Raw genomic sequence first — 27,386 nt, 5'->3', positions numbered from 1 at the left:
AACAAATTCCAACAGTACTACAAAGGTTCCGCCCTCCAAAAAAATAGTTCCGATTTTTTGGGGGTCCCTCACTGAGTTGTACTGTGGGTTAAGTGCTATCAGACAGCATAGCAGAGAAATCTTTTCGGAAGAGTCAATCATTGTAGCAAACTTAATTGTTTACTTTTTAAAAAGAAATTGTCATAGTTGCCCCAACTTCAGTAACCACCACCCCAAACAATCAGAAGCACAGGGCAAGACTCCACTAGTAAAAAGGTTTCGATTTGCTAAAGGTTCAGATGATTGTTAGCATTTTTAGAAATAAAGTATTTTTAAAATTAAGATGTATACTTTTTAAAGTCATAATGCTGGTTTATACTTAAGAGATTGCAGAATAAAGTAAACATTTATATGCACTGGGAAACCAAGAGTTTGTGTTACTTTTTTGTGTTATTCACAGTATCTCTGAGGTGTCTTTCCTGTGACTACTTATAGTGTTCGTGTTTTCTCGCCGATGTTTAGCAATTTGATTATAATATGTTTTGGTTTGTTTTTCTCTCTTCACGCCACCCCTCCTTGCTCTTTTATCTTTTTAGGTTTGTTGAATTTGATGCTTCTGTGGGCTTATTTTTTTCATAAAATTTGGAAAATGTTTCTCCCTCCCTTCTTTTCTTACTTTCTTTTTTTAAGTTGGAGTCTCACTCTTGTTGCCCAGACCGGAGTGCAGTGGCACACTCACGGCCACTGCAGCCTCGACCTCTAGGCTTAGACGATCCTTCGGCCTCAGACTTCCAAGTAGCTGAAACTACAGACACGTGCTGCCGCGCCTAGCTAATTTTTGTGATTTATTGTAGAAATGAGGTCTCACCAAGTTGCCCAGGCTGGTTCGAACCCCTGGGCTCAGACAGTCCTCTCACCTCAGCCTCCCAAAGTGCTAGGATTACAGGCTGAGCCACCACGCCCAGCCTACTTTTCTTACTTTCTTTTATTATTATTATTATTATTTTTGAGTTGGAGTCTCACTCTGTCACCCAGACTGGAGTGCAGTGGCCGCTCCCGGCCACCGCAGCCTCGACCTGCTGGGCTCCGGCGATCCTTCTGCCTCAGCCTTCCAAGTAGCCGGAATTACAGGCATGCACTACCAGGCCCGGCTGATTTTTTGATTTATTGTAGAGTTGAGGTCTTGCTGCCCAGGCGGGTCTCGAACCCACGGGCTCAGGCAATCCACTCACCTCAGCCTCCCAAAGGCACGGGATTACACTTTTCTTACTTTCTATCCATCCCATTTCTCTTTCTATTTTATGTGGAACTCAGGCTTTTTCTTTCTTCTTTTTTTTAAAACATTTATTTTCCTTTTTAGGTGACTCAGCTTTTCTATTTCACTGTCTAATCTTTTAATTCTATTCAGTGAAAATTTCATTTTAGGTATTTTATTTTTAATCTCTTAAATAGGCATTTAGTTTTCCCCTTTTATTTCCTTTAATATTTGTTAGAACGTGGTGACATACTTATATAGCTTTTATAAGATATTTATTTCACCATTAGTTGTTTCTGCTTCTGTTTTATTGACTAATTTTTCTCTTCTTTATGAGTTATAGTTCCTGATTTCTCATATTCTAGTAATTTTTGATTCATTTTTTTGACATTGTTAATTTTACATTTGTGAGTAAAATAATATTTTGTTTTGTTGAAGGAGTAATGACTTGTTCTGGTAGGTAGTTAACTTACCTTGTTTGGCTTGATGCTTTTGAGGCTTGTTTTTTTTGAGTTGGAGTTTCACTTGGTCGCCCAGACTGGAGTGCAGTGGCCGCTCCCGGCCACCACAGCCTCGATCTGCTGTGAGGCTTGTTTTTAAGCTTCTCTAGGGAGAATCTGGAGTAGCCTTTATCTTTTAGTAATCTTCTTTCTAAAACAGTGCTGTTCTGGGTTCTTTGCTGGATAATCTTTGTATTCAAGGAGTTTTTTCAGCTCTTCCTGCAGATTTCCTGCATTGTGAGACCTTGAGGAATTTAGCTTTTTACTGCTCCCTGGTCATGTTTTTTCCCTTAGGACATTGGTTTTATTGAACTTTAAGAAGTTTTTTGTAAGTATGCACAGATTGGCCTTTCATGAAAACTCGTGGATAGGTTGCTGAACCTCTTTTTCTGCATAACTCCCTTCTCTTGGGTACTCTAATGCAAATTCTAGTTGCTTTGATTACTCTCCCAACCTCAGTCTCTGTTTTCTTCAACTCAGCAAAATTGCGTGGTTCTGTTTGAGTTCCTCTTTTCCTGTGCTACAGGTTGACATAACCTCTAGATCTAAGGCATGAGTGATGTTATTTTTTTTCCTTTCTCTCAGGGATCTCAGTTCTGGAATGCCTGATATCTAGTATCTGAAAATAGTAGTTTCTTGTATTTTGTTGAATTTTCTAGCTTTTTACGCTGTCAAAAGGTTCTGTATCCTTTCACTTCCTGGAAAATTTGCAGTAGATACTTAAATCTTGAAGTTGTTTGAACTTTTGGTAATTTATGACATAGGTCAAGTATTACCTTCTTATGTGTTTCATGACTTCATTTCTTAATTATTGGTGTTTCCTTGGTATCTGTTTTGTCTTTGATCCATATTTTTATTTTTATTTTTTTTTGAGTTGGAGTCTCACTCTGTTGCCCAGACTGGAGTGCAGTGGCAGCTCCCGGCCACCGCAACCTTCACCTGCTGGGCTCCAGCGATCCTTCCGCCTCAGCCTTCCAAGTAGCTGGAACTACAGGCATGCACTACCACACCTGGCTAATTTTTTGATTTATTGTAGAGATGAGGTCTCACCAAGTTGCCCAGGAGGGTCTCGAACCCACGGGCTCAGGCAATTCACTCACCTCAGCTTCCCAAGACGTGGGATTACAGGCAGAGCCACCGAGCCCGGCTCTGATCCATATTTTTTAACACATGATTTTGATAACTTTGTCTCTTCTCATGGCATTAAGCTATGTGCTATTAACAGCAAAAACTGCATTTTTATTTCAGATCACTTCTGGGATTTATATACCCAGTTGCTTACTGAAATCTACATTCGGATGAGTAGAATCCAAGTATTGTTATGTATTATATTTTCCCTCCAAGCTGTTTTATTCCAGTATTCCCTAGCTTAGTAAATGGCACTATTATCTATTCCTTTGCTTAAGCCAGAGGTGTAAGAGACATGTTTAACTTCTTTCTTTCATCACACTAAATTTAATAATATCCTGAATAACCAATTTTCTCTTAATTCTTACTGCCGGTACTGTATTCTGTATTTCTATATTTTGAATCAGCCCCTATTTTCCTTCTCTCCCTTTGTTCACTGAAAGGCCTTTCTATATTACAGGGAAAGTAATCTTTTTAAAATAGTGCTTCTTAACATGGTTATTAAAGTTGTGTTTAACCTGGCCCTACTTACCTCTGCATGCCAGTTTTACTGTGTGCTTCATTCATACTGAATTATTTTTTGTCTGTCAATATACCATGTATAATCTTTCTCACTGCTTGCTTTCATGTATTTGCATATGCCATACAGGTGAATGATTTTTAAAAAGCAGAAGCAAAGCAATGACATTTCTGTATGACAATCAAGTAGTCCACAAATAACAACAAAAAAGTGATATCAGAATATGAGTGAAAATATTTGTATTCTTAAAAAAAGGCTGACCCTTCCTGACTGCTAGAACTCCAGACCACAGATTCAAACCTGCAGGCGACAACAGAGCCCTAGTGGATGGCAGAACAGAGACTGGGAAGGGACCTGATCTCTGAATGACATGAGTTGCTGAGCTGCCTCCCAGCTACCACTACTTTACTTGGATCTGTCCCATTGAAGAGGAATCATCTGCTTAGTTCTTTAGGCCACATATCAGGTCTCTATGTTATAGTTGTGTGGTTTCACCTAAAATGTAGTCTCAAATATTGTCTCTCGTAGTTTCTACTCCTCCCCTACACTTTCTGGGGGTGCTATTTTCTGGGATAGTTTCTGACTTTTTATTCCAGCGTTTAGTAATTTAGTATCATGATTTTATTTTCTAAGAATTCTAGCTTGTGCTCCAATTATTTCTTTTTTATGGCACTCTTTATTTTTCTTTTTCTTTATTTATTTTTACTCTTTTAATTTTTATTTTAAAATTGTGGGGTACAATTCAGGGTTAGGTATACAAATATTGATGTAGCACTCTTTATTCTAAGGGAACAATATCTTCTTATATTTTTCTAAGAATGTTAGATTTTTCCTTCTTCATTATATAAATTTTCTCTAAGATTACTTTTTATTTCTTAAGTACTTCTGATGCCAACAATAACGAAAAAATCCAGCTTACAGGAAGTCTGCAGGAGGGGGTGGATGGGATTAAGGGCCTGTTGAATCTTCCTTTTGGGAAGCCTTAGTAATCCTGTGCTCTTTGTCCCTGTTCCCCTGCCACCCTGAACATTATCGTTATCCTGGAACCAGTTCCTCTCAGTTGTAGGATGTGTCCTTAATTGTGACTGGTGGGAGGAGGAAGTCAGTACCTCTGGTTCTATTTATTCATTTTGCTTTTCTTTCTTTTTTTCTTTCTTTCAATAGCTTTAGGGGATACACATAGTTTTGGGTTTGGGCTTTAAGTGTATCCACTGCCCCCTTTGATTCTCTTTCTCTTTTCTTTTTTTTTTTGAGTGGGAGTCTCACTCTCTCGCCCAGGCTGGAATACAGTGGCACCCTCACAGCCACTGCAACCTTGACCTGCTGGACTCAGGCGATCCTTCTGCCTCAGTCTTCCATGTTGCTGGAACTAGAGCATGTACTACCACACCCAGCTTATTTTTGGTTTTTTCTAGAGACAGGATCTCACCATGTTGCCCAGGTTGGTCTCAAACCCCTAAACTTAGGCGGTCTTCTTGCCTTGGCCTCCCAAAGTGCTGGTGTTACAGGCTTGAGGTGCCCAGTGGTGCTTCCTTTTCATGTTGCAGGGTTCCTAGGAATGTCTGGTGTTTCATTAAAGTCTGTTCCTACTTCAGAGTGAGCCATTCAAAAGCTAATTGGGGCTGTCAGTACTAGCATAAGGGCTTTTCGATGTGAAGACTGGACTTTCACATCAAGTATGAGAATAAGATAAAGAACTATTTAGGTGCAAGATGACTTAGAAAGTTTACCTTCTTCTTTGGAAGGTCACTTTGTTAGAAAGTGACTTGAGAATGTGCTTCAGCAAAATTCAAGGGGTAAACCAAAAAAAAAAAAAAAAAAAGGCTAATTTGTGTGTGTGTGTAGAGTAACTAAAATACCCAGTAGAAAAATGAGCAAAAACATGAATAGGTGGTTTAGTTTCATAATCATTTGAAAAGATGCTCAACTTCTCATAATAATATGAGTTAAGTCTACACTGAGTTAATAAATTTTCATTTAGTAGATGATCAAAACCTGAGTCATTTGATTAAAACGTCCTATTGGTAGAACTGTGGGAAAAGAGGAGCTCTCATATATAAATAATGGGAGAATTAATGGTATAGATTTTATGGATGACAATTCATATTTATTTAGCATACAATTATAATAGGTAAAATTTACCATAATGTAAAAACAATTTTAATAATTACCATATAGTTATTATAATAGTGAACGTGTGTTACTTTACTACATTATTAAAAATATATTATTACATGATTATTATATATTTATTTATCAGTATATCTACTTTTATATTGTCAAGGAATAACAAAATCTTGTAGCTGTCATCCAGTTCAGCTTCCCTGCAGTGAACTGGAGCCACTGGTACTAAGTGTTTGTGAAATTAATCAGACAATATGTCCCTGGTGATTCATGCCTTTTTGTTAGCATAATAACGGACTGGTAAGAAATTCACTCCTTGAAAACAGCAAGGACTCAACCTTTCTTCAACACAACAAGTTTGCATATAAGCATGCCTTCTGCATTAGCACTACCTAGCTCAGTTATTCTGTCTTTGGCATTCTTAATTTCCATGGGGTACTGTCTGTCTCATCACCTGTAGTCAGTTTCTTTTGGGACAGTAATAGCAAAACAATGATGTTTCATAAGCATTACAGACTCGTTCTGGCATCAGATTTTCATCAGCAATGACCTTGGCACACTTGTCAATTTCTCTGCTTTTTTGTGATCAGCAAATGCTTTATCACCATAAGTCTTTAAAAATGTACTGCTTTGTCTTTTAAATTTCTGGAACCAGCCTGTTGAATATTCACAGTTATCTTCAATTTTGGTTCATTGTAATAGATCTTTGCTTGTTTTTTTTGTGATCAGCATACCATTAAATGGTGTGTTCCTTGCAGTGCTGGTGGTTGTAGTCTTTTAATATTCATTTGAGATCTTCATTTTTAGCTTTATACATTGTTTTTCTTTTTTTCATTAGCTTCTGTTTATCACATTTAGCATAGAACTTTAACAGTTTGTCCTTCATTCCAACACTATATTCTTTGGTAAGACATTTCACATGCCACTGTCCAGTTTGTCCAATAACTTGACTTTTTGTGCTAGATAGGAACATAAAGCCTTCCTCTTTGCCTTATTACTGTTACCTATAGGGGTATCTGCAGGGCTTTTTTTTGTGTGTGTGACATTTTCAACAATATCTTTATACCACAGAACAGAGAATAAACAAAAAAAATCACAGCGAACCATGCATGTGGGTCTTGGCCCCATGTGGACATCATGGAGAACCTGCTGTTTGTGGATCTGACCTGCACACATGCCATTTTATTACCCTTGTGGGTGTTTGTGGATGAGGACATCTTTCCATGTATGGAAAAGATACATCTCAGCTGGAGAGGACTGAGAAGGTCTTTTTCTTGGGGACACTGAATAAACTGTGTTGTGTGCCTGAATTTTGACTGCAACCCATCATATGAGGTCAGGCGTGGAATTTTCTACTGTGGCATTATGTCAATGCTCAAAAAATTTCAGAATTTCGAGGATTGTGAATTTCAAGTTTTCATATTGGATTAATTAACCTGTATGTACTGATGTTGTAAACGTCTCTTATGGGGGTTATATATTGTCAAGTGAAAACAGGAGAGAACAGTTTTATCAAGAAAAGTTGGTATAAAATATAATCTTATGTATTAAAGAGGGGAATTAAGAATATATATTCATGTTTGTATAAAAGTTTCACAAGAAACTAATAAAAACTAATAATAAAAGTGCTATTTTGGGGGTTGTTGCTTGGGCATATGAGGAACAGGGCTTGAAAGGAGAATGTTTACTGTACATCTTTTTATATTGTTTGATTTTTGAGTCATATGAACATATTGGCTATTAAAAAGAAAGTTAGAAATTTTGTAAAAAATTTTAAAGAAAATATTTTCTTTCTCCTTTTTAATTAGTAAACTAAAAAAGCTGAGTGAAGACAGTTTGACTAAGCAGCCTGAAGAAGTTTTTGATGTGTTAGAGAAGCTTGGTGAAGGGTAAGTTCAAAAAACTTGAAAGCATTTAAATAATAGCTGAATAATTTAACAAATACTATATGATATTAATCTTTCAAGTAGAGTATGTTTGCTTGAATCGAGTAGTATTTAATAGTAATTAAATTTGACAGTTGATAATGGAATTTTAAAGATTAGATTGTGCTAGATCTGGTAATAGTATTTTTCAGAGAAAAAGGCCATATATACAGGGAAAATCAAGAAATGTGCTGTGAAATAATTTCCAAGAAATTTATTAGTTCATCCCATATGGCATTCTCATTAATAAGCTTGAAAGATTTGGGCTTTATTAGGCAAGTGATCATAAGGTCATCTTTTTAGACCTTGGAGCTCATTTTATTTGGGAAAAACTAAGTAGTAGGTGTGAGTAAATAGTGTCTCAGTGAGGGTAACAGTATATATATATATAACATTTATATTTTATATAAATATAATATATAATAATATAAATATATTCATATTTAAAATTTAACATTATATATATTTAACAGTCTATATATATTTTTCACTAAATATCAGTGCTCCCATTAAAAGACAAACTGTTAGAGTAAATTAATTTGTAAAACCTTACCTATATGCTGTTTATAAAACTCATGTAAAACAAAGAATGGCAATATAAGGGTGTTTCTTATTTTAAAAAAAGGTAGACATACACATAAAATAAAAAGCAGTAGTGGCAATATTAATATTAAATTAAAGTTTAAAAGATCTCAGTTGAATAAACAGGGATATTAGGTAATAATATAAAAGACAATTTATAACAAAATATGTTGGACAGCATGGCAGCTAAATTTATGACAGAAAAGCTATAAGTAATGTCAGGGAGTCTAATAAAAGTATAATTACATGGGAGGTTTCAGTATATCTCTTTTAGCATTGGACATATATAATAGAAAAAAGAAAGGACATAGAGGATTTAAACATAATGAATTAACTTGATTATATATGCTATATATAATGTACTTATGTGTCTATATTTACATAATTAATATTATCAATATGTATATTCTAGCAAGTCTCCTTTTTTGGGGTATGTTCATGGACCATTGATAGAACAAAAATGACAAATTCTTTATTTTTTTTCCACCTTTAAGTTTTTTATTTTAAAATTGTGGGGTACAATTCAGGGTTAGGTATACAAATATTCATTGTGCAGGTACCCTTGTTGATGAGGTATGCCCCCTCTTCCCCAGGCAGTTTCCCACTGCTGCCAATCCCACCTCCCTGCCCCCTCACGCCCTCACAATCCAGGTTGCTGTGCCATGCCATCCAGCTTGCTGTGAAGTTCATGATTTTGTTCTTCTTTATGGCTGTGTAATATTTCATTGTGTATATGTACCACATTTTTTTATCCAGTCCTCTTTTGATGGACAGCACAGTTGGTTCCATGTTCTTGCTATTATGAACAATGCTGTGATAAACATATGTGTGCAGATATCTTTTTTATAGAGTGATTTAAGTTCTTGCTGGTATATTCCCAGTAGGGGGATTGCAGTGTCATATGGAAGGTCGATTTGTAGAACTTTTAGGAATTGCCACACTGTTTTGCACAGAGGCTGTACTAGTTTATACTCCCACCAATAGTGTGGAAGTATTCCCTTTTCACTACATCCTCTCCAGCATCTGTTGTTTTTTGTTATTGATGATGGCCATTCTGACTGGAGTTAGGTGGTATCTCAGTGTTGTTTTAATTTGCATTTCTTTGATGACTAGTGGGGCTGAACATTTTTTCATGTATCTGTTGGCTGCTCGTATGTCTTCTTTTGAGAACTATCTATTCATATCTTTTACCCACTTTGTAATAGGCCTGTTTGTTTTTTTCTTTTCATTATGTTTGAGTTCCCTGTAGATCCTAGATGTTAGGCCTTTGTCAGACATAGAGTTGGCAAATATTTTTTCCCGGTCTGTGGGCTGTCTCCCTGCTTTCTTGATGGTTTCTTTGGGTTTGCAGAAGCTTGTCAGTTTGATAAGGTCCCACTTACTATCATATCTTTTATGGCATGGGCACTTGGGGTTTTGATCAGGAATTGGTTGCCAGTTCCGATTTCCGTAAGAGTATCTCCTGCATTTTCTAAGGTTCCTATAGCTTGAGATTTTACGTTTAGGTCTCTGATCCATTTGGAATTGATTTTTGTGTATGGGGATAGGTAGGGGTCCTGTTTTAATCTTCTGCATATGGTTAGCCAATTTTCCCAGCACCATTTACTGATTAGGTTCTCCTCTCCCCAGTGGTTTCTGGTGGAGGCCTTGTCGAAGATGAGTTGGTTGAGAAATTGAGGTTTTGCTTCTGGAATCTCAATTCTATTACATTAGTCTGTATGCCTGTTCTTGTACCAATACCAGGCTGTTTTGATTGTTGTAGTTTTATAATAAAGTTTAAAGTCTGGGAGTGTGATACCTCTTGCTTTGTTTTTTTTTTTGCTGAGGATTGTTTTGGCTACTCATGGTCATTTATGTTTCCATATGAATTCCTGTATTGTTCTTTCTAGATCTGAGAAGACTGTTGTTGGTAATTTGATGGGTATTGCGTTAAATCTGTAGATTGTCTTAGGTAGAATGGAAAAATCCTAAAACATGTTTTTATTGGTCTTATTTTCTGTTTATATTCTACTAATTAGAAATAAGAGATTATAATGACAAAAATTCACACTAACTGGAAATTAGAAAACATAATTTGAGGTAACCAATGGGTTGAAGATGTTATGAATTATCTAGAAAGCAATGAAAAGGAGAACACATTTTACCAATATCTGTGGAGTATAACAAAGCTAATAGGGGAAGAGTTTTAATTTGAAAGTCAACTTGAAGAAAGGTAAAACAGGAAGATACTTAGTGTTTATTTGAAGAATTTAGAAAAATCATAAAATATACCAAAAGAAACAAAGAAAGAATTAATTAAAGAAAATTAAGTGAAGAGAAACCCAAAACTCAGAAATGACAAATATATATAAAAAAGCTTTTAAGTAGAGCAATAAAATAGTTATACCTCTTCTGATGTTGACTAAAGAAAAGAGAACAAAAATATAGTTTTGGAATGAGAAGGAAGATGTCAGTGTAAGAGAAATGATTTGAAGAAGTAAGAGAGTACTGTATGCTGCTTTGTGACAACTAATTTGATAACCCAGAAGAAACAGATGATTTCTTAACTAAATATAAATTATATGAATTGACCCCTACAGAAGTTAAAACTTAAACAGATCACTTACCACAGAGAAGATAAAAAGATGATTAAATATATATTAATTTCAGCAGCATTATTCACAATAGCAAAAACATGGAATCAGCTGTGCTGCCCTTCGAAAGATGACTGGATTAAAAAAAGGGTACATATTATGAAATATTATGCAGCCATAAAGAAGAACAAAATTATGAACTACGCAGCAACTTGGCTGGACTTGGAGTGATTTATCACAGAAACAAAGAACTAAGTACCACATGTTCTCACTCATAAGTGGACCTTGAACAATGATTATAATACTATGAGAAAGGGATTGGCAGTAGTGAGAAATTGCCAGGGAGTGTGGGGGGGTGGGGGGAACGGGATTGGCAGCAGTGGGAAACTACTGGGGGGAAGGCACACCTCATCAACAGGGGTACCTGCACATTTATAGCTAACCCTGAATTGTACCCCACATCTTTAAAAGAATAAATTAAATATACATATATACTAATTACAAAGTTACCAACTCATAGCATCATTATTCATGATAGCCAAAATGTGGAAAGAGCCCTACTATCCATCAGTTGATTGATAAGCAAAATATTTTATGGCATTTTGGCCATAAAAAGGAATGAAGTACATGCTACAATGTGATTGGACTAACATATTATGCCAAGTGAAAGAAGTCAGATACAAAAGGTAACATATTGTATGATTTCATTATATAAAGTATCCAGAATAGATAAATCTATAAAGGCAGAAAGCAAATTCCACATGTTTTGGAACCACATTGAGATAGTGGTTGGACAACATTGTGAATGCACTAAATGCCACTGAATTGTACACTCTAAAATGTTTAAAATTGTGAATTTTATGTCGTGTGTATTTTACCACCACCCCGAGGTTATCAGGTGTGTTCTATCCAGTGTTTAGAGGACATATAATTGTAGGTATTTTTATAAAACTAACATAGCGTTAATGTCAAAACGCAGTTGTACAATAAAACTGTGATTCAATTTTGCTACTCATTGTGGTAACTGTACCCATCTTGTCTCAGGTGTATAGATGTTGCCACTTTTCTTGTGCTGGAATCCCATTATCTATTAAATTCAGTTTTAGTATTGGCATCTCTGTTATTTCTCTCCTGCAGTATAGCACTTTCATTGACGTTGGTATCCTTTGAACCCTTTTTGTCAACATAGGGAGTGGGTGAGCAAGTTACATATATTATATATATCCATCCTAGTATCCCATTTTTTGAGCCTTTGATCACCTTTCTTCAGTGTATTCTGAGGATTACTTGGCATCTCACCTAATGTAGGCCTCTGTTGAATCCTGCTTTCAGTTAATTAGCTGAGCAAACTGTTAGGGACATCTCCAGCTGTTTGAGCTAACCCACTGAGTTTGGAATTTCTGACCTTGCATGCATAACAATACATTTCTTTCTTCTGGAAATCTTGGAATTCATTCCCACACATTATTTATCTACTGATAAAAATTGGCAAAGTCTTACAACTTTTTTGTTAGGAATAATAGTTGTTCTTGGGTTAAATTTTATACTTATCCTCCTGGCGTCCGTGGGAAATTTGAGTAGAATTACGCATCTGGAAGCAATGAGAGGTGATGGTGGAGTGGTCTGAAGGAGGATCTACATTTTCCTAAAAAGTGACTGCCTCAGGTGAGGTAAACAGAGTATTCAGGCATTGTAAGGTTAATCTTCTCAGATAGGAGAGCAGGGTTACTTTTGCTAGAAAGGGAGGCTTAGTAGGATTTGGAGGTCAGTGAACTCAGATTAATGAGACTACCTAAATGTCTCAATACCACTTCTATGGATACCTCTCTTTACTGTTAAATGCTTTAACTTTAACATAACAGACTTGGTGATGTTGTGAATTGAATTTACAATGTAATTCATCTTCTAGCAAGATGATACTTTGATTTTTTGAAATCTCAGCCCTGTGTTGCTAAGAATTAAGAAATTCAGAAGTTTTATTTTCTCTCAATCTGCGCAGGCATATATTTGTTCTATTGCTTTTCTAATAGAGGCAGAGGCAGCAGCCCAGACTACAGTCCAACTACTCTGTTTTCATCATATATTCTATTGATACAGCTACTTGGTCTTTTAAAGTCTTGCCTGTACTCCAGACAACTAAGGGTGATAGTTAAAATAATTATTTTGCCACTGATTGCCATAGACTATCAGTATTCTGTCTGTCACCTATAGTGAAGTAATTTCTGTCTTCAAATCATTTGTCACTTTTCACTTATTTTAAAAGATTGTACATTTGAAAGTGAGTCTACATAGATTCCTAATATTACAGAATAGTTCATGTTTTCCAGTGGCTTGCTCTTTCTCTTCTGTGGAAATAATATAGTGAAAAGAACATGATTTTTGGAGGCAGAATGTGTTTGAATTCTAGGCTTGCTGTTACTGAGTCTCTGCTTCTCATCTTTTAATGACGGTAATATCATTTTTCTTCACAATTGTGAGGGTTGACTTTGATAATGTATTTAAAATATCTAGCATAGGACCTGGCTTATAGTAAAAACTCAGTACAGGTAGTAGTTTTTAACCTTGTTTTTAAAGTTAATATTAAAGTACAAATGACTTTATTATTTTTGCTTTTGAAAACATATGAATATTTGATTGGCAAAGTTTTAAGAGTTGTAACAGAAACATTTTTTGGACAAGTGACCATTAGTTCGCATTCCCCATTTTATTTACCTGTGAGTGTGTAGTCTTTCTTTTGAGGAGGAGAAGACAGTGAAAGGAACATTTGAAGAGACCTTGGACCCATAACTTAGGTAGAACCAGATGGCTGAAGATTCTTTGCATCTCTAACTTTGATGTTAATGCAGTCCCTAGCTGAGGCTTTTAACTAACTGTTCTTAAGTACTCTGAAGTGGATGGAGCTTTCACATTCTGGGGACTATTGTGCTTGAGATCAGCCTTTTCTCCTAATTGGAGACTTTGGCTGTTTTTAATCTACATTTCTTTCCTTTGATTTCCACTTATATCTTCTTAATGCTGCTTTTGTTTGAATTGACAAACTCTAAGTTTATTTCTTTTATTCATAAGAAAAATAGCAACACATTATGTATTAACTTGATGATTTTAAGACTGAATTGAAGCAATAAAGCTAAGATATAATTTATTAACTTATTTGTTTACTTTGGTTTTTTTGACCATTTAAATAATATTTTAAACTAGAAAAACTGTACATAAAAACTCTTAGTACTGACTTTTTATCTAATATCTATGATATTTGATAGGAAAAAATAATGTCTTGGGTTTTTTTTTTTTTAGGTCTTATGGAAGTGTATTTAAAGCAATACATAAGGAATCTGGTCAAGTAGTTGCAATTAAACAAGTACCTGTTGAGTCAGATCTTCAGGAAATAATCAAAGAAATTTCCATAATGCAGCAATGTGACAGGTACAAAGATATTTTATTTGTTTGTTGACCTTCATTTTGATGAGTTTTGCTAATAATGTATAATAAAATATATTCTTTAGTCATCTGTTTGGTTTTCTTTTCTGACTTCTCGTTGGAAGTGAGACCAATCCTGTAAGGAAGGTGAGGACAGCTTTGTGGGCTGTCTTTAGGACTTATGGCTCTTTGTAAGTCTTCTGCTTAAAAGCAGAAGTGATTTTTTTAACACAAAGGAACATTTGAGATCAGACATGTTCAGGGTGGTATGGCTGTACTGTGAATGTTTCAGCGAACATTTATGAACTCCTTTATATGTACTTTCCATCCATCCCCAGCACCTAGCAAAGCTGAGTGTGTTTGGAAATTTAAGGTGTGAGATTTAAGGTGTAATCAGAGATATGGGTAACAAGGTAGACTTTGAAAGCTTTTATATGTTGCATAAAGCTGGTAAGACTTTTTCCTTTGGGTAATGGAGAGCCATTGGAGTTTTTTCTTTTTTTTTCTGAGTTGGAGTCTCACTCTTTTTGCCCCAGCTGGAGTCAGTGACACACTCACTACCACCGCTGCCTCGACCTGCTGGGCTTAGGCGATCCTTCCACCTCAGTCTTTCAAGTAGCTGGAACTACAGATGCACACCACCACGCCCAGCTAGTTTTTATGATTTATTGTAGAGATGAGGTCTCACCAAGTTGCCCAGGCTGGTCTTGAACTCCTGGGCTCAGGCAATCCTCTTACCTCGGCCTCCCAAAGTGCTGGGATTACAGACTGAGCCACTATGCTGGCCTATTTTTATTTTTTCAGTGGAGAATTATGCTCAGCTTATTTACTTTTGCTTTAAAGTTAGGCACCGTGACAACTATATGTAGCAGGTAAGAATGGAGGAAAAGACTATGACAAGAAAATCAGTTGGGAAACAAGTCTGTGCAAGAAATAATATGTAGCAGTGGGTATAAAACAGGATTGAATTCTAGCCCTGTAGCCACCTGTTTTAGTTCAGACCCTTAAGCTCCAACCAGCTTATTCTATCTTTGACTTCAAGACTTAGCTAAAATTACAAAGGCTCTACTGAGAGTTCTTCCCTGACAGTCTTATGTTAACCCCCTCTTTTTGTGGTCTCTCTACGTGTTTTTTTATCATATTTTTTATTTTTTAATTTACTTTTTCTTATTTGTTCTTATGCCTTATCTTACATTGGTAGCTAGCAAAATAGCTACTATTTTTTTATTGTAGCTACTACTAGGTGGACATATCTGTTCAACAAGTTGTCCCCTAAACATGCCATACTTGGTTTTTCCCTTTGCTCATGCCCTTTTTCTTTTCTAGAATATTTTTCTCTCTCTTCTCCACCTACATTTTGGAGTATTTGCTTTTTAAAAAATAATCCTATTCAAATCCCACTCATTCCACAAAGTTTTCTCTAATGGTTCCATCATTGCTTCTTCCTTTGAGCTGTTGTGGTTTTAAGTTGTGTAGTACTTAGATTATGCTATCTTGTATTTTCTTTTTATGCATTCTGTGAATATGGATATTCTGCCTCTTTGAATTAGATTTCTTCTACATCAGTATATGTAACATGCCCTTAATGAATATTAATGGTGATGGCAATGTTTTCCTTTCTAAATCTTCTGAAAACAGCTTGGCAGTAAATATAGTTTATTCTGCTCTGGCAAACATAAAACGTCAGTTCAGAAATACTTTATATTGCTAATAATTTTAATGATCTGAATTTAAACAGAAATAAATTTATAATTCTTTTTCTCCAGAATTTTCAAAATGAAAGAAAATTTAAAGTAACTTTTTTTTTTTTGGTCTTATTGAAATATAGAGCATTTTAAAGTTGAATATTAATGTTTGACTGAATGCAAAATCCTTTGAAGATTTATGATTAAAATGTTTTGGTTACGGAAAAATATTTCATTTGTTCCTTATGTTAAGTATTAGGTCCTTTGCCACAATGAAGCTGTATTTTCTTCAGAAACATTTGGGTTTCTTCTGGTTTGTAATCCTGTTAAATTTCGTCCATGAATTAAAGCCTAATTATGCATAGTTGGTGAACTTTAGATGTAGACAATTTGATGTACAATAGAAATTTATTCATTTGTTTACTTATTGAATATTATAAAATGTTGAAAATACTTTATATTGGGATTAAGAAAAAAAATTTTTGTAGGAATTAACTAAATTAAATCATGTATGTATTTTCCTTCAGCCCATATGTTGTAAAGTACTATGGCAGTTATTTTAAGAACACAGACCTCTGGATTGTCATGGAGTATTGTGGAGCTGGCTCGGTCTCAGACATAATTAGATTACGAAACAAGACAGTAAGTATTTTAAGATTGTTTTGCTAATTTCATTTCTAAAGATTCATATTTTAGAATCTGACTAGATGGTATTTTGTTACAAAGAAAATATTAGTGTGGGAAAAAAAAAGGCTTTAAATAGTGTAAAGGGATCTAGTAGGTGTGAGAACCAGCCACATATCTTTCTATGGCAAATTTAAAAGTTACATGATTGTTTATGTATTAGGATAAATTTTGGTAAGTCTCTGAGAAAATACTATGATACTTCTCTTCTTTGGACTCTCTGTGTATGTTGTTTATTAATATGTGTTTAAGAAATTATGGCTAGAATTTTTTTAAAGTTCATAATATTCATGATATTTTCTTATCTTAAATTTCTTATATTATAATTTATGGCTGGTAATAGTTGAGGAAGTTTTATGTTTCTGAATTTTTATAAACAAGTGCAAAAATTCATTTTTCCAAATATTGCCAGGATATGTGAAAGTGATAGAGCTAGATTATATATATTTTTTTATGTTTGGGAATTCAGTTTAGTAAAATATATTATTTAATAAAATCTTTTATGTTTATGTTTTAGCCCTAAGTAGAAGAGCTATTTATATAATTATTTGCTTTAGGCTAGCAATGTATCTACTTTATTTGGACTATTTATAAGGACCAAAGTGATCTTTTTATCTGTAAAGGAGTAAGAAGAATAATCAGTGAAATAGTATGTAATTCTGTAAAACAATAACTGAATTTCTACATGACATCATTATATGTTGTCAGACATGTTTCAGTAAAATTCATTCAGACAAAGCACTTAACTACTTCAGTCAGTTTGTGTTTAACCAGTCATTTTAAAATTTGATTGGGGAAGTACATTGTACATTTTTTTTTACTAATTTTCTTTTCCCCGTTAGAGAAAATAAAGTAAATAGGATTTCTTTCTTTCTTTCTTTCTTTTTTTTTTTTTTTTGAGTTGGAGTCTTATTCTGTTGCCGAGGCTGAAGTGCAGTGGCACACTCATGACCACTCCAGCGTCAACTCGCTGAACTCAGGTGATCCTTCTGCCTCAGTCTTCTAAGTAGCTGGAACTACAGGCATGTGCTATCACGCCCGGCTAATTTTTTGATTTTTATTGTAGAGATGATGTCACACCAAGTTGCCCAGGCTGTTCTCAAACTGCGGGCTCAAACAATCCACTCACTTCAGTTTCCATGCCCGCCAGTAAATAAGATTTCTTTTAAGGGAAGTGAAACAGAAGTTAAAATAATCCCTGTTTTGACAGAATGGATTAAGTGATCTGTGACATTTTAATGATGTATTTTAGAATTTCTATGATACTTAACTAGCATTTATGTAAATCAGATGACTCTTGAGTAGCAGAACAATGCTTTAATTGAAAATAATTACTCCAGTTAGAGAAGTGTTTTAAAATTGTTTTAGTGCTAAACTCAGTGCATTTAAAATTTCAAGTAGGAATATGAAGTACAATAATGTGAAATGGTAATTTTTAAGCATCTCTTTTCTTGGTTTTATGTTACTATTTTGAGCAGATTGGAAGTATTTAATCCAAGTAGTTTATTTCTTGTTGCCAGTAATTATAAACTGAAAGTATACTGTAGTTCTTAAAGATAGATATGGATGGGAATCTCCTTCAACAGTTATCAAAGGAAAGATTTTACCCTTTCATATTCTTTGTTACAGGACAGTCCACTGAGCAAGCTAGGGAATCATGCTTTTGGAGTAGTCTAATTGTCATTCTCACAGAATAGTTCTTTGGTTTGGGGGCGGCATGGTACCAGTTTAATTTCTGTATATGAAAAAAAACCCAGAGCTGCACAAGAGTTTGATCAGGAGCTGTAGGTATATTGTCTCTGAACGTTGCCCTGATTACAGCTCTTGTTAAATCTCAAGAATATTTGTAGATTTTCCAATGAGAGGACGTTTTTCTTCATTTGTTATCTGAGAAGAGTACTGTTATTAAGGTTAGCAATACAAGAATGTGTATCCTCCCAATTTTTAAAATGCCTGCACATTGTAAATATTTGACCATTTTATGGGCGTGTTCTTGGAGTGATAATTTTGATTGTGTGAATGTTACAGGCATGGCTATTACTGATTGGCTGATTTTCAAAAATGTGACTAGTGAAACAGTTATCATTGATCTTTTAAACAAGTGTAAAACTCACTTTAGTAGTTTTCATGATCATGAAACATCAATTTTTTCTTAAGAGTATGGCAACTTTTTTTTGAGGGGATTTATATGGTTTTTGTTATATGCTTCTTTAAATTCTGTATATATTTTAAGTAGCACAAGGAATTCTGTATATATTTTAAGTAGCACAAGGAATTATTGCTTTATATTGCCAGTGTTTACGTTTATCCATATACTTATGCTTTTTATTGCTTTCTGCATTTCCTAGTTGCCTGAAGAACTCCTTTAGTATTTTCTTATGTGTGGGTATGATGACATAATCTCAGTATTTTTGTATGCAAACGTTGCTTCACTTCATTTTTGAACAATATATGTGCTGGGCAAAGAAATCTAGGTTGGTACTTTCTTTTAGCATTCTGAAGATATTTCATAACTCTTGTCCTTTATTTTCTAGAACATGTTAATTATTGTCTAATTTTGTTTGATAACTTTATTATCTTTATCGCCCGTGGTTTTGTCTCTATTATATATTTTTTTCTCTTAGTTTTTTTTAATTTTTGTCTATTTATAGAATGTTAGACATTGGAAAAAAGCTGGCAGAGATTATTTGAACTTCTGGAATTTCTGAATGATGATGTCTTCCACTTAAGGTTTTTATTTACTTCTGCCTGGTAGTTAGAACTAGCAATCTTGGATCACCTTGATCGAGTAAGGGTTAGAGATAATTTGAATGCACTGCACAAGGATGATTCAGTCAATGATGGATTGCAAATGTGATGGTGATCCCAGAAGATTAAAATATCATAATTTTATTTTACCTTTTCTATATTTAGATATGTTTAGATATACAGATACCGTTGTGTTATGGTTGCCTACAGTATTCAGTACAATAACATGCAGCAGAAATTTGTAGCCTAGGAGCAATAGCCTATATCAGATAGCCTATGTGTACAGTAGGCTGTACCCTCTAGGTTTGTGTATGTATATTCTCTGATATTCACACAATGACAAAATTGCCTAACTATGTATAATTTCTCAGAATGTATCCACGTTGTTTAGTGACACATGACTTTACTTATGAGGGTTGATCCCCTTTACATGTAGAATATAGTCCTTTGGTGTTGACCTCCTCATGTTGTAAGTCAGTCAAAAGCTCTACTCTACTTCTTAGCCTTTGGCCTCTGTTCCATAATTGATAGATTCCTCTTGGGGAAAAGTGACCCTTATTGCTAGGCTCATCTCTTTGGTTTTCTTTTTTTTCTCATATCTTGACTCCAGACAAAAGACTGTACTTCATTTGTGTATCTTCATTAGCCTTCAAATAGACTTTTAAATAAATTTTTTTTTTCATTTCAGTTCTTTCAGCAGGAGAGTTGTCTGAGTTATCTAGTCCACTATTACCAGAAGTGGAATTCTTTTTAATAGTTTAAGTTTTGTTATAAACAGTTCTGTTCCGTGGTGAGCAGGTATATGTAAACCTACTCCCAAAGGCCAAGTGAGCGGAGAGGCTGAAGAAAGAGGCTGACAAATTCAGTTTCTCAGAAATAAACGTTTATTAGGGACTTAAGAACAGAAGCAAAGTCTTGGACGGCTGAGAGATAGTGGATCCCCGCACCTGCCCTTCAGAAAATATTCTTTTTTGGTAAAACATATGCAGCTGTTCACACCTTAGACTTTATGACGAAACTTGTCACCACTGAGGAGGTTAGATAAAAATCTTATGAGAGGTTATCTATGCTACAGACATTGTTTAGAAATCTTGCTGCAGGAGTCAAACTCTGAAATCATGATGGTTTCTTTTCAAGATGGCAATCACTCTTGCCATGCAACATGCTTTTTTTCTACATATATCTTTAATTGAGCTGGAGTTTACTTTTGTGTATGATGTGAGGTAGGGATATACAGTAATTTTGTTAAATTTTCTGTCCCTTTTTAACTGACTTACAAGCGTACCCTGCTAAGAATCCATATATACTTGCTTTTATATTTTGTCTGTCTCTTCTAGCAGAAATTTGTCTGCCTCTGCAACAGAAATGTGCTCTTAATTATATGGCATGTTTGATATTTAGGATGCAGTTCCCTTAATTATCTTTGTTTTTCATGATCTTCCATATACGTTTTAAAATAAACTGTCCACAAAAAGTCAAAATAAGTACCACAAAACGTCTTGCTGGGTTTTCTGTTGACATTTGTCTCATAAATTAATTTGGTTGATTTGTATTTTTTTCATCCTTGATCATAGAGTATCTTTGTATTCAGTTCTTTTGTTTTTAATTGGCTTTTTCAGTCTCCTTAAAATCGTGCACATTTTACACTTGACTTGTTTCTAAGGGCATTGTTAGTTTTACTGCTCTCATAAATGATATCTGTTAGTCTTATTATATTATCTAGTGGGCTAATGATGGTGTGTAAGAATGCTGTTTTCATATATTCTTGTTAATTGCCCTTGCAGCCTCCGTCAACTTTGCTGTTGGTCTCCCTCAGACCCTGTTGCTTGATTTTACTAATTAGACATTTAGTTATTTGCTTTCTATCTAAGTACCCTTCTTGTAATCCAATTAATAAGGTTCTATTTGATTTTTTTGTATTGGTTCTTCCCTAATGCCCCAGAAGACTGTTCAGACATTGGTTTACTCATTTGCTTGCATCTCCATTTACTCTAGGTCATGTATGTATAGTAGGTCATACTGAATGAACTTTTCCTATGATTATAGTCACTAAAATGAATTCAGATATGGTCTGTGGATGTAAAACTTCATTAATAACTTTAACCCTTATAAATCTAAAAAAGATATAAAATATGATAATTGATATTCTTTTCTTAAAGTTATCTTGAAATTGTTAATAAAAACTGTGAAGTATGTTGGGAACAAGATTGGATTGGTGCTCAACTGGACTCAGAAATGGATGTTGCTCTGACAACATACTGCTGTTTGGACCTAAATTTAAGCTTAAATGTAGTCACTTGATTTTACATATACTGCATATCATAGCTATTTTAATAATAATATTTCTCAGAGGAATAAACCTGTTAGATTATATCATTAGAAGCTTTTCTTTTGGATCTTGACTTTGTTTGATTTACATATATAGTGAGCCTCACTCACTATAGAGAATAAATAACATTAGGTGATAGTTTAGAGAGTTGACAGTGGGTCTTATAGTTTTTGTTTTAAAAGGAATGACTCTTGGAAAACCACCTAAGTCACATACTTTTTGTGGAATTATGCTTGTCTTTAAAAGCAATCTTATTAGAGATAAAAGGTTCTTCATTTTAAATTATTAACTGTTGTCTGTGATCAAATGTTTCCTTAAAATTTGAACATTAAAGGCAAAGGGAAAAAGAAATCTGGTTAAATTAATATCTCTTAAAAAACATTGGGAGGTTGAGGTGAGTGGATTGCCTGCTCCCGCGGGTTCGAGACCCGCCTGGGCAACTTGGTGAGACCTCATCTCTACGATCAATCAAAAAATTAACCGGGCGTGGTAGTGCACGCCTGTAATTCCAGCTACTTGGAAGGCTGAGGGGGCAGGATCACTGGAGCATCAGCAGGTCGAGGCTGCGGTGGCCGGGAGTGGCTGCTGCACTCCAGTCTGGGCCATAGAGTGAGACTCCCACTCAAAAACAAACAAACAAAACAAACAAACAAAAAAACCATTTAAGTGTGGATTTCTTAACCTGAAAGCATAAACACTGTTTATATGTTGTCTTTGTCCTACCTGTACAACTTCATAACTTGTTACTATTTTATCATGTACTGTAACTGTAGACTCTAGCATCACAGTAAGAATTGATCCCTTCGACTCCCCTAATTGCATTATGAGTAAAATGTCAATATTTAGTTATTTTTTAAAAAATCTTTTTGGTTTATAAGTACTTGGGGATCTGTAAAGTAATATATATGACTTAAATTACTGATTTCTGTGATTAGTCAAACATACCTCAAGTTCCAGTGTCATATGCATTTTGTACCTGATTTTTCCTCAGTATTTTAAACTACCATTTAAGTTTGGTGAAACCTCTTTGAGGATAACCCAGCTATGGTATCCTTTACTTGGAAATCACATTTAATTCATCAGCTTTTAGTGTTTGGGAGAAGAGGAGCTACAGTTGCTTTCCCCTACTGTAAGCTTCTCAAGGGCAGGAGTTTTATTACATTCACCTTGGTAATATCTCAAGTGCCTAGAATAGCTAAAGGCATGTAGCAAGCCTTGGATAAACGTTGAGCTGAAACAGCTAATTCCTTGGCTTCTTAACCTGTGAATATAAAATGACCCTATCCATCTATTCAGTTTTATATTTTTGTGGATAAGTTGTAATTTATATGGCTACTGCTATTTGGTATTAGTAATATGATTATCAAACAGTTATGGTCATATATTAAAGACAAGTCATAAAAAGTGTAATTACTGGTAATGTTGGTATGTGTGAAATACCAGGATATGTTGTATTAGTTTCCTGATTATTATAAAAGTTGTATGTTTCTGTGTTTAATTTTTGCTTATTTTAAAAAATGTGTATCTGGATAATTTTAACCATAGACTGACTCATGAAAAAGAAAGCATTTTGTTGTTGTTGTTAGTGTTATAAGTAAATAGACATTATTTTTTTTAGCAGTTAAGTGTTTTTGATTTTTAAAAAAGTCCAATATGTTTATATTTATTTTTGAAGTTTTTCCTATGAGGAAATTTTTTTTTTTTTGAGTTGGAGTTTCACTTTGACGCCCAGACTGGAGTGCAATGACCGCTTCTGGCCACCGTAGCCTTGAGCTGCTGGGCTCCGGCGATCCTTCCGCCTCAGCCTTCCAAGTAGCTGGAACTACAAGCGCGCGCTACCACTCCCGGCTAATTTTTTTGATTTATTGTAGAGATGAGGTCTCGCTGCCCAGGCGGGTCTCGAAACCGCGGGCTCTGGCAATCCACTTACCTCAACCTCCCAAAGGTGTGGGATTATAGGCTGAGCCACCGAGCCCGGCTGGAAATTTTTTAAAAAACAATTTATATTATAGTAAACACCATTTAATGTCTCAATATTTATACATGTCAAGTATTATATCTCAAAATAGAAAAACACAACTCTGTGAAGATTAAACTTTTATAAGATAGGTTATATTTGTATTAGAGGCTTTCAAAATGATCTTTATATAATTGTAAAGCTATGTCCTGACATATGGAAGAAATAGAGTCTTTGTCTTAGATGTTTATTGTATACTTGGAAGCATTCTAAGAAAGTGCCTAGGGTTATTCTCTCCCATTTAGGTCCATTTTTTTATTTGACCACTTGTTTTAACTCAACATAGTATAGCAGAAATAGCATGAACACTGGCTTTCAGCAGTATGGATTTTAGTTTTGGTTCTTGTGATGTCAGGATGCGTGGGGTGTAGCTGTTCTGTGGGATTTTGGCTTCTCCACAACAAAGAATTCAAGAGCAAGTAGCAGAGAGAATCAAAGTGTAGCTTATTATAGAGTAGAAAACACTGTAGAGAGCGATGATGTCTCAAAAAGAAAGGCATGCGCTTGCCTTTACCACAAGGTTTTATATAATGTCTACAACAATGATTAAGCGAACTATTCTATAAGCTAAGAGTGAAGGACTGGAGATAGTTGATCACGAGTTTTTGGGGGGTTTTTTTGAGTCTTACTGTGTCACTATGGCTGGAGTGCAGTGACAGTCACTGCTTACCACAGCCTTGATCTCCTGGGCTCAAGCAATCCTGCCTCAGCCTCCCAATTAGCTGGGACTACTAGTGGGCACCATCACAACTGACTCATTTTTATTTTTTGTGGATCCAAGGTCTGGCTATGTTGCTCAGGCTGGTCTTGAACTCCAGGGCTCAAGAGATCCTCTCGTTTTGGCCTCCCAAAGTGCTGGGATTACAGACGTGAGTCACCACACCTGGCAGATCACAGGTTTTGATTACTGTATCTTATATCCTAACCTTTAAGGTAACAAGAACCTTCTAAATAATGAAAGTTATTACCTACCTAGATTTGGGCTTTTCTTGAACATCATGTCTCTGTATTTTGGATAATTCTTCATTTTTTCTGTGATTTACTGCACTGATAATTCCATATTCCAACTCTTAAGGTCATTGGGTCTGATATACCTGACTGGTCTGGTGAGGGTTGTGTACCAATAAGAAAGACGTCTGAGCACTTAACTACCCTGTTCCTCAATTATGTAAATTAGACCTGCCTAAGAAATTTTGTCTGTTAATTACATCTAAGCTATGTGCTCTGCTAACTATGCCTGCTTCACTTCCACAAACTAGTTTTATAGTCTGGGGCAAATCATTTAACTGACCATGATTTCAGTTTCCTCATCTGTTAAATAAATAACATTTCTTTGCATTTTACTTGATAATTTTATTTACATTTCAGTTAAATAAAAAGGTTCAAAACACATTTATTAATTTAGGCCCAGTGCTCCTCAATAGAGGTACAAATAACTCTAATAAATGTTGCTGTTTTATATTACACTCTAGATGAGGTAATAGGTATGTAAAAAGCTTAATTATTTTCTTTACTGTAAAGAGCGTTTTCTAGGAGGAAAAAGTAGAAGCACTTAGCCTAACACAGTACAGCCGAACAAAACTTCCTTGGTGAGACATCCATTAGCAGATTCTTGAAAAGTAGATGTCATTGAATATAAGCTACAGAAGGGCAGGGATTTTGTCCTTTTTAAAAATTCACTGTTTTATCTCTAGCTTCTAGGACAGATGCTCGGTAAATGTTTGTTGAAGGATTGAATGAATAAATGAATGAGTCAGAGAAGAGAGGGCAAAGGACATCTTGGAAGAGGAAACAATGATATGTTCAAATTATATTTTCATTTCTAAACATCCAGTGTCATTCCTCTAGATCACCCAAGGGGAATGCTCCCAGCATCTGCTTTTAAAAAAAATTTTTTTGAGTTGGAGTCTCATTCTGTCTTCCAGGCTGGAGTGCAGTGGCATGCTCATGGCCACCGCAGCCTGCAGCTGCTGGGCTCAGGTGATTCTTCCGCCTCAGCCTTCCAAGTAGCTGGAAGTACAGGCATGTGCCACCACGCCCTGCTAAATTTTTGATTTATTGTAGAGATGAAGTCTCACCAAGTTGCCCAGGCTGGTCTCGAACCCATGGGCTCAGACAATCTTCTCACCTCTGACACCAGCATCTGCTTTAAATGGATTTACTTTTCTAATATTTAATCAACTGCTCAACATTATTGAGCATTTTAGGTTGATGGATCTATGTTAGGATCGTGTTGTTCCATTATTTTTAGTTTTTCCTGGAGTGTTTCCTATTTTTTCATGTTGAGAAAAGCAACATATATATCTTTGTCATTTTACTAATATCTTCTAGCTTCTTACCCATTTTATCTGTTTCCTGGAATTTATGTGATTCTTCTTTGAGAAGCCTTTCTTTGCAGCTTCTTGATTTCTTGTTCTAATGTGGACTCATTGCTTTTTAGGTCGGCTGTACAGCTGCATCCTTGGAATTTCTTTTCACTGGATTCCTGGGTTAGTGCCACTGTTTCCTTATGTATCTCTTGTTTCTTTGGTTTTCACCTCTGTTTTGTATTCGTCCCAAACTGTCTTCTTTGTGATACAAGAAAAGAGGTCAAATATATAAATTCTTACGTATCTGAAAATTTTTTTTTACTTGGTTGTTAGTCTATGTAGAATTTTACAGTGAAAATAATTTTCTGTCCAAGCTTTGAGACTTTCCTCCATTATCTTCTACCATCCAGTTTTGCTAATGTTATAACTAATGCCTGGCAGAGTCTTACTTAGTGGATATTTTCCCCCCCCTGAAGATTTCTGGGCTTTTATTTTCATCTTGATGTTTCTGATATTTTACAAGGAACAAGATATTTAACAAGGATGTGCCTAGGTGTGAATTTTTTTTCATTAGTTATGCTCAGCATTCTTTTGCTATACACACTTGTCTTTTTCAGCTTTGGAAAAATTTCTTTGATTATCTCTCCCTCTGTTTTCTTCACTGGCTGGTTAAATCTCCTGAATTTATTATTATTTTTTTCTCTCTAAGAGTTTCTGTCTCTTTTTGTCCTTTTTTGGGGGAGTAGAATACAGGGGAAGTTTATTCTACTTTATTTTCTGACTCTTCTAAGAGAACTTTTATTTTTTTATTTTATTTTTTTAACATATTTTTTATTATAAAATTGTGGGGTACAATTAAGGGTTAGGTATACAAATGTGCATCGTTCAGGCACCCTTGTTAATAAGGGGTGTCTCCCTGTCCCCAGACAGATATTGACTACCGCTAGTCCCACCTCCCTCCCTCCTCATAGTTCCCCACCACAGTCAATCCTTTTCTTATAGTATTATGATAGATGTTCAAGGTCCACTATATGAGTGAGAACATGTAAGCACTCTTTCTTTTTTGATTCTTTTTTATAACATTGATGCTGATACATGAATTCAAAAGGTTTTCAAATTGCTTTAAGAATAATAGGTTTTTTAAAAAGTTATATTCTGTTTTCTGAATCATCTGTTTCTTTTGGAGTATTGATTTTCTTGTTTTAGTTAATGTGATTCCTGCCCTTGGTACAGGAAGGCTGACCAGTTCTCACTGGAAGCACTGGGACAGTGCTTTTTGACTGACAGGCTTAACGTTAGGGTAAATGGATTGGGAGCTGACTTTTAGGGGGAAGGGCCCACAAAAGATATTTATTAAATTTCTTTAGAGAGGACTCCCCTTTTTTGTCTGGGGATAAATGCCAGAATGCAGGTAATCTGCATGTACATGGGCGTAGGGGCAGATTAAAGAAAGGAGCCGACTCTTGTTCCATTTCATTCTTTTCAGTTTCCATGGAAAAGCAAACTTAACTTCCATCTCCCTCCTCACTGTTGTTCTCTCTACCCTGTGGTTCTAAGCTTGGAGCCCTGGGATTTTCCTGGTATATCATTCGTTTTTCGCAGATCCTTCTT

The 27,386-nt window shown here is 35.2% G+C and overlaps 1 protein-coding gene across 1 annotated transcript in view; it reads left to right on the top strand.

The window, feature by feature from the left end:
• LOC103275066 (serine/threonine-protein kinase 3) overlaps positions 1–27,386 on the top strand; it is a gene marked incomplete at its 3' end in the record, with an annotated part of 81,871 nt that overhangs the window by 33,275 nt on the left and 21,210 nt on the right. The window contains exons 2-4 of the mRNA XM_008072484.2: positions 7,315–7,395; positions 13,881–14,009; positions 16,216–16,330. Coding sequence (XP_008070675.1) covers positions 7,315–7,395; positions 13,881–14,009; positions 16,216–16,330 — 325 coding nt within the window. The remainder of the gene's footprint in view (positions 1–7,314; positions 7,396–13,880; positions 14,010–16,215; positions 16,331–27,386) is intronic.

The sequence above is a fragment of the Carlito syrichta genome, unplaced genomic scaffold, assembly GCF_000164805.1.
Source record: "Carlito syrichta isolate Samal-C Ts95f unplaced genomic scaffold, Tarsius_syrichta-2.0.1 Scaffold315257, whole genome shotgun sequence".
Taxonomy (NCBI): domain Eukaryota; kingdom Metazoa; phylum Chordata; class Mammalia; order Primates; family Tarsiidae; genus Carlito; species Carlito syrichta.
This window is presented reverse-complemented; position numbering and strand designations above follow the sequence as displayed.